Below are 18,316 nucleotides of genomic sequence, written 5' to 3'. Positions count from 1 at the left end.
CTGCTAAGTGCCCATAACTTGCTTTTTCACAAAGCGCTTCATTTGCACGCTTTGCACGTGTATTCCATGTTCCCAATGCTGAATTTCCGTATAATTGGAGCTTGCGTTCGCGTTCGCGTATGGTGCACACTCCAAATTCGACAATGGTACGACTTCAACTGACTATCGAAGATCGAGGAAGGGCTATTGCTTGGCTTCAGGATGGCAATACGCAAAGAAATGTTGCTCTGAGACTTGGTGTCAGTCAGAGTGTCGTTGGCCGACTGTGGCAACGGTACCAAGCAACGAATTCTGTTCGAAATCGTCCACGTTCGGGAAGACCCCGAAGCGCTACAAATAGAGAGGACCGCTACATCACCAATATGGCTCTACGTCAACGCACAACCACTGCACGCCGATTACGTGACAATCTGCGGACTGCGACTGGAACTCGAGTGTCTGATCAAACCATACGCAATCGTCTGAGAGCCAATAATCTACGCTGCCGTCGCCAGGCTGTTCGACCACCACTCCTACCACGTCACAGAACGGCCAGACGTCACTGGTGCATGCTTCATCTGCGGTGGCAATGTGTTCAGTGGGGTCGAGTGATGTTCACTGATGAGTCCAGGTTTAGTCTCCAGTTCAACGACGGTCGGGTTCGTGTCTGCAGACGTCCTGGGGAACGCTTCGCTGACGTTAACGTTAGACAACGTCACCGGTTCGGTGGTGGCAGCGTCATGGTGTGGGGCGACATCTCTATCCACCACAGGACCCCCCTCTATGTGGTGGATGGCAATCTGAATGGAATCCGCTATCTGAATGAGATTATCCGGCCGTTGGTTCTCCCAGGCCTTCAGCAGATTGGTGGCGGGGCAGTTCTGCAGGATGACAATGCCAGACCCCACCACGCCAGGGTGGTAACAGACTTTCTCAGACAACAAGGTATCGCCAGGATGGATTGGCCAGCATATTCGCCTGACATGGCCCCAATAGAGCACGCCTGGGACGAATTAGGCAGGAGAGTTCGGGATAACCATGCCCCTCCGGCCAACCTTCATGATCTGGGTCAACTTCTTATGGCAGAGTGGCAGGCCATTCCCCAAGAGTTCTTCAGACGTCTGATCAACAGCATGAGGCAACGATGTGTCGAGTGTATTCGCGCCAGGGGTGGATTCACACACTATTAACGAATGTTCTAATGTGTAAAATCCATGTTTGACAACCTTCAACTTTGACAGCATGTCATGTGACTTTCTTGTATACAGTGACGTTTATTTGTGTTTTTTTGTAAATATGGAACAATAAATAAAAAATTTGGTGTAGTTTACATCATCAATCTAATACACTCTGAAACTTATTTGGTTATAAATTTTTGACCCTTATATTCTTTTGAGTAGTATTCCCCCCCCCCCCCGTGGGGTTCCCCAACCCCCCTTCCAACATACGCTGTGCAATTTATTGCATATTATGAAACAAGAGGGTCAGCAAAGATAAGATGTATTAAAACTGTACAGGTGGGCACTTTAAACTGAGTAGGAAAAACTGTCATCCAGACTCACTTAACTTCTCCATGGACCTGCCCCTGATAATCATAGCAGCGTAAAGCTTCCGGTACACTGAATATTATGTCATATATTTACATGACATGTGTCATATATGGGGGGGGGGGGGGGGTGTTAAACTATATTAAGTAATCAACCCTAAAATTACGTTATCACGGTACGTTATGAAACTAAAACTCCCTGTTTTCCCTGACTTGACATAATTTGATTTGATTTTTTGTTTGTTATAATAAATACTAAATAGAAAAAGCGTTTGTAAAGAACAAATTTGCTGCATTTTACTTCATAAATAAAAATCAGACCTGTTTTGCAAACTTCACTAAACTTAAAACCTCATGTTTCGTAACGCATCCATGAATCCCCTCCCCATGAGCATTACGTAATAACTGTTGAACGACCCAGGGCAAATAATGCACCCTGAAATGTAGGATTTGCAACAACAGACACGCTGCAGTCACTGCTATGTTACCGACTAAAGCGAAATAAAAGTGTATTGCAAAGGAAAAAATACACCTCGACCAATAGAAACACATTTGCCAACACAACTGTCAGCAACAAAGCAATATTCCGCATGCGCAGCGCACAGTTTGGGTGTTGTTGGCAGAAAATGTAGGTCACAGTTCGTGACGTCATGGATTCTGTGCGTTGAATACATGTCATGATATATACAAATAAAAGCATACGTCGTCCTTCTATTGACAATAAGTACAATATATATCAAAGAGACATAAACAATAAAGCAATATATACATCTATTTTCAAAAGAAAAGAAGTAACAGTCTCACAAAATTGGTTTCTACACAAAAAACAGGTCAACGGGTCAAAGGTTAATCCGGCCCCTGGCATAAAATTGTAAACCCCCGTTAATCATTGGCACGTTACATGACGGTGAGTGTTTTCTGAATATTATTTCGCTGATAAAATTTGCAGGGAAAGGCAGGGGTTTCCCAACAGACGTTACTGAAATGGCTGGTTTAGGTCCCACGATATAGATTAACGAATAAAAGTTTTCCACCAAGAATGGTGTCGTTGAACGGTCCTTTCTCCGTTCTATTTTGTGCACCAATGCATTTTGTATGATGAGGTCAGCTTCGAAAAAGATAGCCACTTCATGTCGAGCTAGGGTATGAATTCAGACATCCACCATGAGAAATGTTACTTGACCTCGTCGGTGTCTTGTAGTCTTCTTGTGTGTATTTTTAAGGATTTGACAATATCATTGTATTTAGAAGGCACCATAATAAAACAATAGGTCTGTTGAAATATTCCGCGACAAGTTAATAGTTGAATTTGTAACCTAAAGACGAAACCTGTCAATATTTTTATTTGGGAGGGCCCGGTCAACCTCGACTTATTTTTCATAGTTAATCTTTGACATGCTGCATTTAATACACGTATTGCTTGTAAAAAGGGCTATTGTACATTATTTCACACACTGATGCATATTACTTACCGATTACATTTTGTAAAGCATCAAAAATAAGGTTGCTGATTGTAACCATTGAAATAGGCGCGTTTTGTCGACATGTCGGCCATTAAATATTGGGCTTCCCTGTAAGTTCTGATTGTTGACACTAACTACAGTTTTGATTGCCATTTTTGACAGGGGTGTATGTATGTTTAAAACTCTGATCACATGTCATTTCCCAATAACTTGGTAACTACATGTAAGTCATGAATAAAGGTGGTTAATATTGACAATACAAGATAATTTAGAAAAGTGCACAGTATTGTTTGAGTAAAAAAAGACGAAAACAAAGTGTATTATTACCTCCATGTGATACAACAATGTTTTACAAAGTAAAATATTGAAATGATTATATGTAATCAACTATAAACTATATTGTATCACTCTTCTATTAGTAAACAGGGCCAGGATGTAGCCCAGTGGTAAAGTGTTTGCTTAATGTGCAGTCGGTTTGGGATCATTCCTGTTGGTGGGCCCATTGGGCTCTTTCAAGTCTTTGTCATTCCAACTAATGCATCACGACTGGTATACCAAAGGCTGTGGTATGTGCTATTCAGTCTATGGGATAGTGCATATAAAAAAATCCCTTGCTACTGATGGGAACATGCAGCAGGTTTTCTCTTGACTATATATCACTTATTATTAATATACAGATTAATATACAGTAAATTAATCTTATAATGAACCAGAAGGGACCATGATAGTTCGTTACAAAAGTAGTTCATTGTACACATTTACATAAGTTGGTTATTAATGTATAGGGTGATAAAATGGGACTTTACGATTAGTTCATACTATGCAGTAGTTCATTCTAAGCATGTTCGTTATAAGAGTACTTTACTGTATATCAAAATTTCCACATGTTTAAAGACGCACACCCTAGTTCCATCCAGCGAAAATAAATTATAATTTGGTTAATCTACAAAACTGTAACCAACTTAGATCACGTTTTTATCAAATGGAGTGAAAAAGCAGGTTTTATATCGATAAATACCATGGGAATCCCCATGTCCCAATTGCTTGAATAATTTTGAAAGTTTGTATTCTGATGTCACCGGTAGATGTCGCTCGAAGCACAACAATGCCTACGTCACGACAAATTTCACAGACTTGGGCTGCGTTCTTTTCACCTCTCCTGGACATGTTCCAACTGTTCTGTCCTGGTTGTATCCCCTCTCCAGATATCGTAGGACTTAGCCAAATTATTGGTTTTAAGGGTTTGTAACATTTTGTATTGAGATACTTACTTGTCTGAACTTTATTGTTACTGAAAATGTTCACGAACTGTGAAGAAAAATCTCACAGATGAACAACAACAAATCGGATGTTGATTGCGCGAACTGTGCACGAGAAAACAAACCGAACCAAAATGATAACGGTCACGTGGTATACCAACGTCTGTGACATTGAAATGGAAATATCCCGTCTAAAAATAGATTAGACCTTGTCTGCTCAACGTTTTTTTCTCAAACGTGCGTCCGTTTTTCAGAAATACAAAATGCATTTTGTGGTATTACAAACACCAGGATTACCAGGATTACCAAAAAACACTTCAGGCGAATGGAAATGTATATTCTAAATAATAAACGGTAAGTAAAGTGCAATTTTATTTGTGAAAAAAATTGTTTTAATAGTGAAAAACAACGCCGTAAAGGTTAACAACTAGCCGTAACTAGGGTGTGTCCCTTTAACATCAACAGCTGATGATTAATAAATCAGTGTGCTCTAGCAGCATTGTTAAACAAAACAAACTATTGGTTGGCCTAAACATTAACAATAAATATATTAGCAGTGTTTCTGCCAGAAAGAAATTTTTGGGTGTGGTGCTGTGGGATTGAATGCAACCACAGTCAACAGAGGGTATGGGGGGGCCTCCCCCAGAAACAAAATGGGTTAAGTTTAGGGTTAGGCTCAAATGCGCAGACCCTAGTTTTAGCCTGTAAAAAATGGACACTAAAGTTTAATTAATTTACAAACCTGTAACTTATTTAGATAAAGTTACAATACAGAGAAAAAGTCTGTGGAAATAAAACTGGGAAATGTCCTTAAAAAAATAGACTAGAACTCTAATCAATAACTGCTACTTCTCAGTGCATGTGCATTTTTAAAAATATGAAAACAAAAAAAATTGGGATTAGAAACACCAGGATGACCAGAAACACAACGCATATAGATGATCTAAAGAATAAAATATAAGTAATGTTTTATTTCAGTGATCATAAACGGCTTTAATAGTAAAAAATATGTTATAGTGTTTAAAAACTAGGCTCTGTCCCTTTAAGAAAATCATACAGTAATGATGAGAGTAATTAATTTTGTCAAAAGGTTAACTTCAAAAACAAAATCTGCACAAATTTTTGGTATTGCGCCATATCCGTCTTACCCTCTGACAGAAACCCTGATTAAAATGGAAATAACCAAAACGGTGAATTTAAAAGTTTACTTTTATAATAAAATTGCTATACAGCTTAAATCTATTTTTCTGTATACTTTGTATTCTGAGTAATAGTAAAAGGTGTTAAATAATGTACGTGTGCAAGAATATTAGTGGTGGGGTGTGTGGGTGGTAGCCCTAAATTTTTTGGGGTGGGGGTGGAGACCCTTTCTATCGGTACCACTGTATAAATACCAGAATTCTAAATAACGTGATCATGATGTGTTTTTAAATAAACCTTCAGCAGTGTTTTTGGAAACTGGTGTAAAACGGAAACACCAATCTCGAACCATACGGCTACAGATCACAGTTATCTTTCCATTTGGTTGTCCAAAATCCGGAAATTGTCCGCACAAGTAGTCTGCTGTTTGACTGTGATTATTTCATGGCAGACAGCTTTGACTTGTCAACTATTTGACTGAAGTTGACAGGGGAGAGCATGTAGTTTGTTGACATTGAAGACTTGTTTGTGGTAATCCCGGCCCATGCAAAAGTAGTACTTTTTGTGTAAAATGGGTGTACTCCAGCCAGGTTTAGTGGGTGTGTTTGTTTAAACAAATATCCTGGGAGAAAGAGCTGGACAACAGGGGTTGTCCTTTTCAGGGTATGTTTCACCCAGGTAGGCAAAGGTACATACAAAAATCCATGGTCATGCTGATATTAATAAAAATGTTATAGCCACTAACTCTATATAGAAACATATAGTGTAATTAATTGTGGTCTGTGGCCTGATTGATAGTAGTGATACTCTTCATTTGACAACAATCGGAACCAGGATTAGCTGGTGCGGAAATTGCTGACAAGTTTGGGTTAAAGACTACAGTTTCACAGGAAGTTTTCATTGCGTAAAGACATTTATGACATTCTGGATCCTGCGTGCTTCAAACTAATACTCCAAACACAAATTATTTGTGAATCATGATTTATTTATTTGCGCTGTTACTTTATGTGTCCGGATTTTCCTGAATACAGAATGGCAAAAGTAGTTGTTTTGTTCACTCTGAGGCTGCAATTCAGAGTTGATTTATATATATATATATATGTATGTATGTATGTATGTATGCAGTGTTCGAGATTAACAGTATCCCGATATCCTGGGGATACCAGAATTTAACTTTGGATACCAGACTTCAAGAACCCAGTATCCCACCGGGATACCATATAAAACTAAATTCTCAGGTGGGATACCAGATTTTGAAATGTTAGTATCCAACTGGGATACTGCCCAAATTTTTTAATCTCGAACACTGGTATGTATGTATGTATGTATGTATGTATGTATGTATGTATTGAGAACAAACAAATTATTGCACCAGTGTATTCATCTTATCTCTCCCTCTTACTCTCTCCCATTATAACTTAAAGTTAAAGCATTAATTCCACAATTCAGATTTCTTCTCTCTCTGCACTCAAATTATTTGATGGACCCATTAGGCAATTTCTCGCTCTAGCCAGTGCACCACGACTGGTATATCAAAGGCTGTGGTATGTGCTATCCTGTCTATGGGATAGTGCATATAAAAGATCCCTTGCTGCTAATCAAAAAGAGTAGCCCATAAAGTGGCGACAGCAAGTATCCTCTCTCAATATCTGTGTGGTCCTTAACTATGGTCTGACGCCATATAACCGTAGATAAAAATGTGTTGAGTGCATCGTTAAATAAAACATTTCCTTTCTTCTTCCTTATTTGAGAACAAGGGCATCATCATTACTCGTTAGTGATGTCAGTAATACACAGGTGCAGACAGGGAAAATTGCACGAAGTATATCACTATTCATTCAAGCTAGTTAACTCTGGTCATTCTCCCCCTTTGAAACAAAAAGCAATTTTAATGGAGGATTTTCAATACTTTCTGTCTTGCCGTTACAAAGTAAAATGGTGAGATATATATGTACATGTAAGTATTACTTTGTAGGGCTCGTGCTGTCGGTAGCCAAATTGGCTATTGGTTTAAGTTTTATAAAGTGGCTACAGTGAATTTTGGCTAAGCCATTTTCTATCTTCAGATGTGAACAACCGGTTACACAATTTATCCGACACCTGAAACATAATAATACTATCAAATATTCAATTAGCATAATAGCGATCTCACAACTGGTATCGAGAAACGGTGTCATCCAGAATAGGCCTACAGCATAATGATGTTTGCTTATTAGTCCCCTACTACCGGTCCAACCGAAGGGGAATTAGATCTTCGTCTGTTTGTCTGTCCGTCTGTCCCACATATAGTTTTCCAGATGTTTGTTTTTTTAGAATGTACTGTTACAGATCAAGTTTGACATTCATGGTGATTTACCCATTTTTGACGATGTTGAGGCCCTTAGGAGATGTGAACATTAGTTTTGTGAACTTTGTTTTCAGAAGGCTTTGAGATACTGACCTGGCATTTTGTGTACTGTTGCAGATCAAGTTCGACTTTCGTGGCGATTTAACCATTTTTTATGGAGTTATGGCCCTTGAACTTAGAAACCATGTATTGCTTGTTTTAATAATCACGGTTATTAATTTTAATGGCATGTGTAGTTTGTTATTCTAACTTTGTAAATTCTTTGAACCAAAGTAATAAAAACTGACTGACAGTGCCTGTCAATTTCAATACACATGTACGGTATATGCTAGTTCAGGGCCAAATGACTAGTACTCTACCAAGTTGCCAGTGTTAATATATGTCATGGTTTACAGTCGGCTAAGACCGCACATTAAGAAACATCGTGACACATTACACCATATAATTACACGCAAGTAAGCACCACTAGTTGTTTGCATCAATGAATATTTCAATGCAGTTTAGTTTATTGCCTTTGTTAATTTTGCACCCATGGCAGGGCTCACCCTGTAGATTGCCAAATTAGCCAATTGGAAATTTTTAATACAAAATGGCTACAAAATTTCGTTTTTGGCTAATAAAATATTCCTCAAATTAACCACATTTTAATAAATTTCAAGAAAATGCTCTACATTTCTCAAATTGGCTAAACTAAAATTTGTTCCAGTGTGAGCCCTGTCATGGTCGAGAGCACTCGTGCAGATCGCGATCGTGGGAAATGAACAAGCAGTGTTTATACAAATTGCAGTAAAACATATTTACTATAATCATATAGGCTAACACCATAAAACTTATTTGTTACATAAAATAATATACTTATAAGACTGTGAGGTGATAAGACTGTGAGGTGATATCTCAAAAGTTAGCTAGAAGTTAAATAGACAATAAATTTTATTATCATTTTTTTTGGAGGGGAGTGGGTCAAAAACAACATGTAAATTGAATAGTTGTAAAAATTAAAGTTTGTTTTGTTTAATGACACCACTAGAGCACATTGATTTATTAATCATCGGGGTAATACCGTGAAGTCAGCATTCTTAGTCTCTCTTTTTTTTAAACTTTGTTAATTTTATATATTTTTTACTTGTGGATGCAACTATCAATGACACTAATTCTTATTACAAAATCTACCAATGTTTGACTACTTCTGAAGTTTGCAACACTGACTTGTTTGTAAACAAGTGGAATTTCTGTATGGCCCGAACTTTATAGAAAAGTATTGTCAATGATACAAGTTTATCTGAAAATTTATAATTAAATTTGAAACATACTAAAAGTTCATATTTTATTGTGAATTATTTATTGATTCTTAAACAATAACACTCAGTAAGACAAACTACCAATATAAAGTGACGTCATCTGATGTGATGTTCCCTGACAACGTTATTTTTTACATTCATTGAGAAATTAACGAACTTGCATTGCTACGGGTTGACCAATGGGATCACGTTAAATTGTAATGAATGTAACAGAAATTTAATTATAAAACATTACATGTACAATATTTGTTCTGTTAGTATTATAACTATAATCCATATTTCTTTTTTTTACAGTATCGACATTGTGACTATTATAATGAAGATGATGTGGCAGGAGCGGACACAGCACATAGAGGCCACTTGATCAGATGTGTGAGTACCTTTAGTAACCATAGGCAACAGGTTATATATTCTCCACTTTTACCTTTAGTAACCATAGGCAACAGGTTATATATTCTCCACTTTTATTTCACGTTTTAACAAACATATCTTTCACAGTAAATTTGTCATCTGTTTTTTTACCATTGGTACTGCTATCTGGGTTCAAGGAGGCAAAAAGTACTAGTCTGCTCACCAAATCAGAGTCAGAATTCTGACAGGAGACTTAAAAGATAATGACCAGGTCCCTGTTTCACGAAAGGGTTGTAGTTAACATTAATTGTAGTGACTTGCGTTGAGTTTTATCATGGCTGGCACACGTAAACTTTACAGCCTTTTCACAAAGCAACCTTGCAGTAATCATAAGTTGCCATTTAACAATCTCCTTTGCGAAGAAGTGCGAATTAGTTTTAAAAAATACATTAGTTTCCGACTATTTGGAACATCTGGGATGTATTCAATGACCAGTATTTGACATCCATAAAGAACTTTGTTAGTTTATCTGCTAGGTGATAATTGCTGAATGCATAAGAAATTAGATATCTCCCATATTTAAGTGTGAAGGTCGTATGGCCTAGAATGGTTTTCATCGAACGCAGTTTCATAAAAGGTATTATGTGTATATTAGATCCATTTTTACACAAAAAGTTCATATCTTTCTTAGAAAATTATCAATTTGCCATTTGACATCTACTTTAATGCCTCGTACCAATTGTAAATTTTTACTGTAATTTATGACAGAAAGCTATGCCGCGTTGTGAAATGGGCTGGCCATCGTACACAAATACAGCGATAGTAGTGCTAAGATCGCTTCGTGGAATGGGGCCTCGGTATGAGGCAGTTGTAAGCCACTAACATATCTCAAATGGCACAAAGTCAAATGTCAACCTGGAGAAACAACTATTTCTGGTTTCTTTTTCATCTGTTTATTCACTGCAATTTCAAAAAGTATAGAACTCTTAAAAACTATATTGCCATCAGACATAATATAGGACACAAATTTATTAGTTGGAAAATCTGAATTTTTTTTTAGGAATGGGATGTAGCCCAGTGGTAAAGAGCTTGCTTGATGCATGGTCAGTTTGGGATCGATCCCCGTTGATGGACCCATTGGACTATTTCTTGTTCCAGCCAGTGCAACACGACTGGTAGATCAAAGGCCTTGGTATGTGCTAACCTGTTTGTCGGATGGTGCATATAGAAGATTCCTTGCTACTAATGGGAAAACTTAGTGGGTTTCCCCTCTAAGACTATATGTCAAAATTACGGCTTTTTTACAATAAGGGCACCATTCACTTCCACATGAGTCCAAAAATAAAGTTTAACTGTGGTACTCAAAACATATATTTTTCTGATTTATATTTGTAAGTCCAAACTTTTGTTCAGAAAATATCACTGACAAAAAAGTTATGACTCTTTCATCTGTCAACAAAGGGTGGTTACAGACACTACACTGGTACTATAATGATAAAATATAAAAAAAACTACAAAAACACAAATGAAATGAATGTTTATTTACTTCTTTTAATGTATTCCAACAAATTAATGGTGTAATTGTTGTAAACCTGAAATATTTTTTCTTTTTCATAAATTTTTTATTACGGTATTTTATGGATATGGCATACCGTATGCCATATCCATAAAATGTTTAACACTTCATTTCTGTTTGTATTAACAGTTCATGGTAGATCTAACTAAAGTTTATTTCAATAAAAGTATGTCCATTTTATTACTGGAAAATGTACCAATGGGAATTATATTCCAAGTTTATGCTTATGACAGTAGCTTTCTTTTTCATGTTAAGGTTACGGACACTACAATGTTATATATATAACATCAAACTAATACTGTGGTATTTATTTGCTGGGATGTCCAATTCATGAACAATTGTAAACATAATATTTATTTTATCTAAGATTTAAATGATGTGAAAGAACCATGTACATGATTTCATGAATCACATGACTAATAAATATAAATGTAAGAGATAAAAATATAAAAACTGCCAGTTGTGCTGAGATATCTTAAAATTATAGTTCCATTTCAAACTATTTGTAATAGGGTTATTTTAAGGCACAGAATACTGATTTACACTCAACTTAAGACAGGCAAAGAACCTGAAATAGTGAAGTCAGTAATATTTGGTTATGGACAATACCAAACAAATTCAACAATGATTATAACTATATAATTCCATTTTATAATTACTGTTTTGTAATAGGCATCTGGATTCTATTTAAATGCTATCATGTGATCTAAAAAAACCAACGTTCATTCTTCCATGAACGTCAAAACTGCACTTTTTTTCGGTAAACAAATAAAAACAATGTTATTACTGGAACTACTTTTTATCAATTATGACAATAACGGAATCCCCGAGGATTCCCTTCTTTCTATTTTTATACCAATATCGTCTGCACTGTGAGTGACAGCGACAATTCAGCCTTTAAACGACTCCGGTTTTGAAATGAGACACATAATGTATATGACAAGCCACAAAAATGAAGCTTCTATTAGAAGTTATAACAGAGAATGTTCAACAAATCAACAGAGAGACATGAGCGCAGCGCTGTCACATTTGACAAAAACACCAAATCGACAACTTACACGTGCGAAACACATATGCCTTCGTGTACAATTACATGATCTGTTCTTTCCGAGAATATTACACAATCACAAACTTCCTCTGAAATCCACACACACAGTAACACTGAAACCACTTTATCCCTTTCAAGTTAATCTTCACATTAACTTTTCACAAATGCAATTTTAATATGATAATTGATAAATCTTTTAAATAATTTGACGCTCTCCCTTGTGTTAGTTCAAAATTCTTACTCTAACCGCTTTATGACAAATCTTCCATTGAAGTATATAAATCATTCAATTCTTAATTAATTATCGTTTGATAATTGACTCGGTGCAATTTGTATTGAAATGAGAGACTTGTAATACTCCACAGTTAGTTGTGACCCAAATGCATCAACACAAACCAAACAGTGATGTGTTGGGCCACAGTATTTCATTGTAGCAAACTGAATCATGAATTGGTCCCTTTATTGTAAAAAAGCTGTTAGCAAATGTCTGAGTCTGACATCCAATAGCTGATGATTAATAAATTAATGTACTCTAGTGGTGGTGTTAAACAAAACAAACTAACTGACATCATTTTTGCGAGTAGTGGCTTCCTGGTCTAGCCTGTACATTATAGTCTAAATATTTGTTATTATAAATGGCAGTTTTAACGAATGAAGAGAAAAATTATTATTTATATTTTTTGCAGTTCCTTCTGAAATGGATGATGGCCTTGAAGTAAGCTTGTAAGTGTTGCTATTTGTTCATTTTGAATATTTATCACATGTTTGCATGTCCTGTAGTAGGATATTATTTACTGGTGGCATTTGTGGTTAATACAGGGTGGGATTTAGCTCAGTCTGTCGAGTGCTCGCTTGAGGTGCTTGCGTTGCATGATCGAACCACCTCAGTGGATCCAGTCAACTGATTGGGGTTTTTTCTTGTTCCAACCAGTGCACCACAACTGGTTAAAGGCCATGGTATGTGCTTTTAAATCTGTGGGAAAGTGCATATAAAAGATCCCTTTCTACATAAGGGAAAATGTAGTGATTTTTTTCTGAAGACTACGTGTCAGAATTACTAAATGTTTGACATCCATTAGCCGATGATTAATTAATCAATGTGCTCTAGTGGTGTCGTTAAAGAAAACAAACAGAGTCAGGGTGATCAGAAAATTTCGCCAAATCTGTTTAAAATTTAAAAAAATTCGAATAAAATAACAGTTACTACAAGAAATTTATTCGCCAAATAAAAATAAATTTTGCCAATTGTTTTTAAAATTCTCAGTTGGCGAACTTGGCGAGTGCCAGAGCTAGCCCTGAAACTTGTGGTTAATATAAACATGTATGCAGGATCCAAATGACTTAAGAAGTGAATTTTAGGAAGTAGTGCAAGAATGTCAAATTTAAATATTTTAATTACATTATGATATATTGACTAGAGCTGCAACGATTCACTTAAGTATTTGGAGCACCAAATACAGGCTATCCATGATACATATTCGTTATTCAGTGCCCAAAGAACCGAATATATTTGTGTTTTTAAAATAACTTTATTATTATTATTAATTATATAACTTTAGAAAGACCACAGTTTGCAAGCTGTATGTACACACAGTTTTAAGTAGTCTGTTTACTTTTTTCGTCTTGTTAATTATATAGTGTAACTAAATTTCATGTAGGCAGATTAATATCATTGTTTATTTTTTAAAATTAATTTAATGTCATGCATAGTTGGTTGCCCCACACAGACACCATGTATAATAAAAATACTACAACCCTCACCATTTAATTAAATTAGAAAGAATAAGGGGGTTATAAAGCTTCTTGTTTTAGATATTATAATTGCTGATGTACCTCCATGTATGAATAATAATTCATTTGAATCTATTATAATAAAGTCTGCTTTTTTTTTTGCTTTTTTTTTTTTACAGAGATGCTAATTTGTTGAATGACTTCTTTCAAGATGGTGGCAATGCTGTAAGTTCTTGTTTTTTCTTCTTTGTTAATCAATGTAATACCTGTAGAACATTAAACAATAAGAGATCTATGGAATACTGAAATAGTTTTATGCTACTAATTTATACTGTTGGTAGTTTTCTTGGAACATGAAGTATTGAATCAATTATTTTATTATATTGCTTCAGGGTTTTTTTTCTAGCCTTCATATCATAAAATAAGCAAATGTGTATTTCCAAAAAGCAAATTTTTATTGTTGTAGTTACAACATTATATTATGTTAAAATAGTACAAAAAAATCAAAGTATAAAAAGTTGTGCATGGAACATTTTGTTCATTATTGCATTGCGATTTGCTATGCAAGTTTCAGAGATCGCTACACAAGTTTAAAACATAAAACACAAGTTGATAATCAATTTTCAATTGACTAGAAATATTACTAATCAATAAGTGTTGTGAACTAGGTTTCCTCAATTGCCGAAGATGATGGGTGTTTCCAAGATTCAGCCTTTAACTGGGCAGACGACTTCATCTCATCAGCCCAGGAGACTGAGGAAGTCCAGTCCTCAGTACAGTCTGCATTATCATCGGTTAACATGGCACCTAACCAGTCAAAGGTTGCCATGGATATTCCCTCTCAAGTATCATCCACAGTGGGTCATCATCGCATCCTGCAGCAGCCGTCCAGCACTATCACATCACAGCAGCTTCTACAGAACTCTGCTGGTATTATTCAGGGGTAGGTTTTTATCTGTGTATCTCTTTCCTTCATTTTATAGTTCTTTAGCTGTTTGGCCACAACTGCTTTAACAAAGGCTGTAGTATGTACTATTCTGTTTAGTTAAATATTACTTACTTTGTTACAAATGGTGGTGTAAGTAAAAAAACAAAACAATAAGTACCACTTAATGATTTAGTTCTTTTGAGCTGACAAATAAAAAATGCATCATGTTTGCAAAAGTTGACATTACTAAATCATAAAGTTTTTTAGTTTTTTTTTAAATGAGAAATTTTTAAAAATAAGTAATTGTTATGATTGATTCATGTAATAGTAATACATTTTGGACTAACAAGTTCTTTTGAGCTGACAAATAAAAAATGCATCATGTTTGCAAAAGTTGACATTACTAAATCATAAAGTTTTTTAGTTTTTTTTAAAATGAGAAATTTTTAAAAATAAGTAATTGTTATGATTGATTCATGTAATAGTAATACATTTTGGACTAACAATTGCTTTTGGTCTCCTTAGGATTGGAGGACAGCAGTTCATCATATCTCCTTCTGGATCCATTCAGCTGCCGCAGGCCCAGATAGGTCAGCAGTCGCTGTCTAATCATGTCACCAGTCAGCAGTTCAGCATTCCATCACCACTTGTGAGCCGGTCCCTGACCCCAAGTCAGAGCCCTGCTCCCTCGCAGTCTCCCCACAACAGATCTCTTACACCTAATCAAACGCTGATTAATCACAATATTATTCATAACCACACTGCAGCTTCCTCACCCAATGTCATTCAGTTCTCTAACAATGCTCAGCAATCCCAAGCACAGGTGCACATGGCCAGTGCTGTTCCTGTTCAGAATATTATTCAGAACGCAAATCCTAATGCAAATATTATGCAGGGTCAAGCTGTTGTTCACACCCAGAATGCAGTCATTCAGAATCCTAATGTTGTGAATGTTAACGTGGCTCATGTCTTGTGCAATAATTCACCACAGACACAACTGCAAGGTGGTATTCAGGGACTTCCTGTTGCAGTCTCTAACACCAACATTCATGGGAATCCTGTCAGTATACAAGGAACCATTATTCAGACTCCCCAGGGAAAAAGCATATTGATCCCCAATCAACAGTTGGCTGGTCAACAAATTAACTTACAGAACTTTCAACAGCTGCAGATGCAGCCACAACAGGTACAGGTCCAGTCCCAACCAGTTCAGATCCAACCTCATCAAATTCAAGTAAATCCACAGCATGTGAATCTGGGACAACACATCATGTCTAACAGTGGGACGCTAGTCCAAAATCAGCAAGGTAGTCTATCATTGGGAAATATTATTAGACTTGCTGCTCAGACAGGTCAGGACAAGGGTACGGGTCTTCCACCAAATATCAGTCTTATAAATTTGCCAGGTGGTCAAGGTCAGCAAATTCTCATCCAGCGAACACCAAATCCCACTACAGGACAAACACAAAACATTGTGCTGCGAACAATTTCCCCAAATATTGTACAAATTCAAAACCCAAATCAAAGTGGACAAGTTGGAAACGTGTCTGGAACACCAATGCAGATAGCATCGAATATATCTCAACAGATTGTGAACCAGAACAATCAAAGTATTCAGCTTCAGCAAGTGTTTTCTGGAGGACCCACTCAGCAGATGAAGCTGGGAAATCAGCAGGCACCTCAGCAGAGACTACAGGCTGGTACTGTGACTTTGAACTTGGCTGGTCAGAATATTAATTTCCAGCAGATGGCAGGAGCCATGCAGGGAATTCAGTTGGTTCAGCAGACACAGAACTCGAGTGTGCCATCAAGTATTTCAGTAACAGCTCCAAGACCGTCCATCTCCTCTAATAGTGCTAACCAGTTATCTAATATTGTATCGAAAGCTTTGTTATCTTCTGGCATTAGTCCGGCTATTAATTCCCAGAGCACACTTGGTCATCTCGATACCAATAATTCTGGTAAATTATTAAATAATCAACCTTCAGTTAACAAACAACAAAAAAACCCAAAGCAAGTAGATTTACAAGTTCATGGAAATTCTGTGCCATCTTTGCAGAAAGTGCAAATACCAGTTTCTCAGTTTATAGCCACAGCCTTTAATTCTGCTGGAATTAGTACTGTACAGTCAACACCAACTCCAGCTACGACGACGGTATCACAGTCATTTGTTCAGATTCCCTCTCAACTGACAGTTGCCAGCAGCTTACCTTCGTCTCAGACTCTGTCTTCAGTGTTGACAACCAGTGCATCCCAGCTGGCTGGATCTGAGCTCAAAATCCATCAAGTTGCTTCAAATTCAAACAGAAATACTCCTCCTGTTGTTTCTGTTTCTGCAATGCAGGCTCCCATTGCAAGTAATAATGAGCACATGCAGAGACTACAGAATGAAATTTTAAAACTGTCGATGCAGAAAAAGTTAACACCTGAACAAAAGCAGTGTTTACAGCAGATGAGTAACTTGCAGAAGCGAATGGCTCATCCTGCTCCAGTCCAAACTGTTGTGAGCAGTGCTGTGCAGTCTAGCAATGTATCCGCGGGAACTGCACAGCCATGTCCTGTCTCGGTATCTACTGGTGCAGCAAAGTTCCAGCCTCAAACCAAATTAACAGTACTCAAAGACCAACAAACTCGTATAGCTTCACCCATGCAATCCATAGCAGTTGTTACAGGGGCAACTGTGTCAAATAAGAAGCAAATTGTGAAGGAAGAGCCAAGTCCTCGGTTGGCAGTGCCACTCTGTGATAAGACATTGGTAAAGTCTGAACCAGTTATTCAAATGTGTATGCCACTGGCAGGACAAAAAATGGTTAAAGTGGAGCCCCATGTTGTTAGCACATCATCGCTTTTGTCTGATTCTAACCCTGTTTCTGCAGTTTTGTGTACCCGACAAAATGTAGTGATACAGTCTTCATCAGTGGGAACAAATCTTGTGAGGATGTCTGTACCTCAGATGGCATCGGCTACAGGAAGCACAAATGTTAGTAGTCAGCAAATGAAGATAATACACCAGACCCCACTGAAGAAAGTGGTTCCTGTAACACAGACTCAAGTGATTAAGATACATCCAACACCAGTGTCCAGCAGAACCACTGTTTCCGGAGGAGTAGTCAGGAATATTCCTCCAGGAAAGGTTCCAATATCGGCTACTCCAACTGTGCCAACACAGATCAAAGTAAGTATGTTTTTGACTCATATGTAAGTCGATAGACTGGCCAATTTTTTCTGAATATCCCATTATGTGGTCACGTTTAAGGAAACCCCAACATTTGGTCAAAGTTGAATCAAAGTTCATGTATGATCAAATTTCTACTTCTTTCTAAAAAAAATTGGGGGTGTGTGTGTAAAGGTTTTAAGCTATGAAATCATGTACCATATATCTTTGCCTATAAGTCAAGTTTTTTCATCAAAATATTATTTAACTTAGGGGGTCGACTTGTAAGTGGGTCCGAAAATTACACCAAAAAATATTAGAATTTTGGGGAAGGTATTGCAAATGTGTTAAATTTTACAATATCATTTGTGTAACTTTCGTTTTCTGGCATTAAATCAGTTTTGGTTAAAAAATGTATCATGAAAAAACAAACTGATCTTACATGCTAAGACAACAATCCACTTAATTAAAATAACCATTACTAATAGCAAAACTG

General features: G+C 36.7%; 2 protein-coding genes across 3 annotated transcripts in view; one reads left to right on the top strand and one right to left on the bottom strand.

Moving 5' to 3' along the window:
- Window positions 1-3,101, bottom strand: part of LOC121380847 (peroxisomal leader peptide-processing protease-like) — a 37,628-nt gene extending 34,527 nt beyond the window's left edge. Inside the window, exon 1 of one of the 2 annotated variants that reach the window (XM_041509838.1) lies at window positions 2,998-3,101. The gene's annotated coding sequence lies outside the window, so the exon portion shown is untranslated. Of the gene's footprint in view, window positions 1-1,846; window positions 1,997-2,997 lie in introns of those variants that run through there. The other variant, XM_041509837.1, reaches the window with a different exon arrangement.
- A 6,225-nt stretch (window positions 3,102-9,326) lies between these two features.
- The window catches only part of LOC121381247, a 28,182-nt gene continuing 19,192 nt past the window's right edge, over window positions 9,327-18,316 (top strand). Inside the window, exons 1-5 of the mRNA XM_041510482.1 lie at window positions 9,327-9,404; window positions 12,694-12,730; window positions 13,918-13,963; window positions 14,407-14,681; window positions 15,192-17,841. Coding sequence (XP_041366416.1) covers window positions 9,401-9,404; window positions 12,694-12,730; window positions 13,918-13,963; window positions 14,407-14,681; window positions 15,192-17,841 — 3,012 coding nt within the window. The 5' untranslated portion in view covers window positions 9,327-9,400. The remainder of the gene's footprint in view (window positions 9,405-12,693; window positions 12,731-13,917; window positions 13,964-14,406; window positions 14,682-15,191; window positions 17,842-18,316) is intronic.

Source organism: Gigantopelta aegis, chromosome 9 (genome assembly GCF_016097555.1).
Source record: "Gigantopelta aegis isolate Gae_Host chromosome 9, Gae_host_genome, whole genome shotgun sequence".
Lineage (NCBI taxonomy): Eukaryota > Metazoa > Mollusca > Gastropoda > Neomphalida > Peltospiridae > Gigantopelta > Gigantopelta aegis.
Note: the sequence above shows the minus strand (reverse complement) of the source record. Positions and strands in the feature narration are given on the sequence as shown.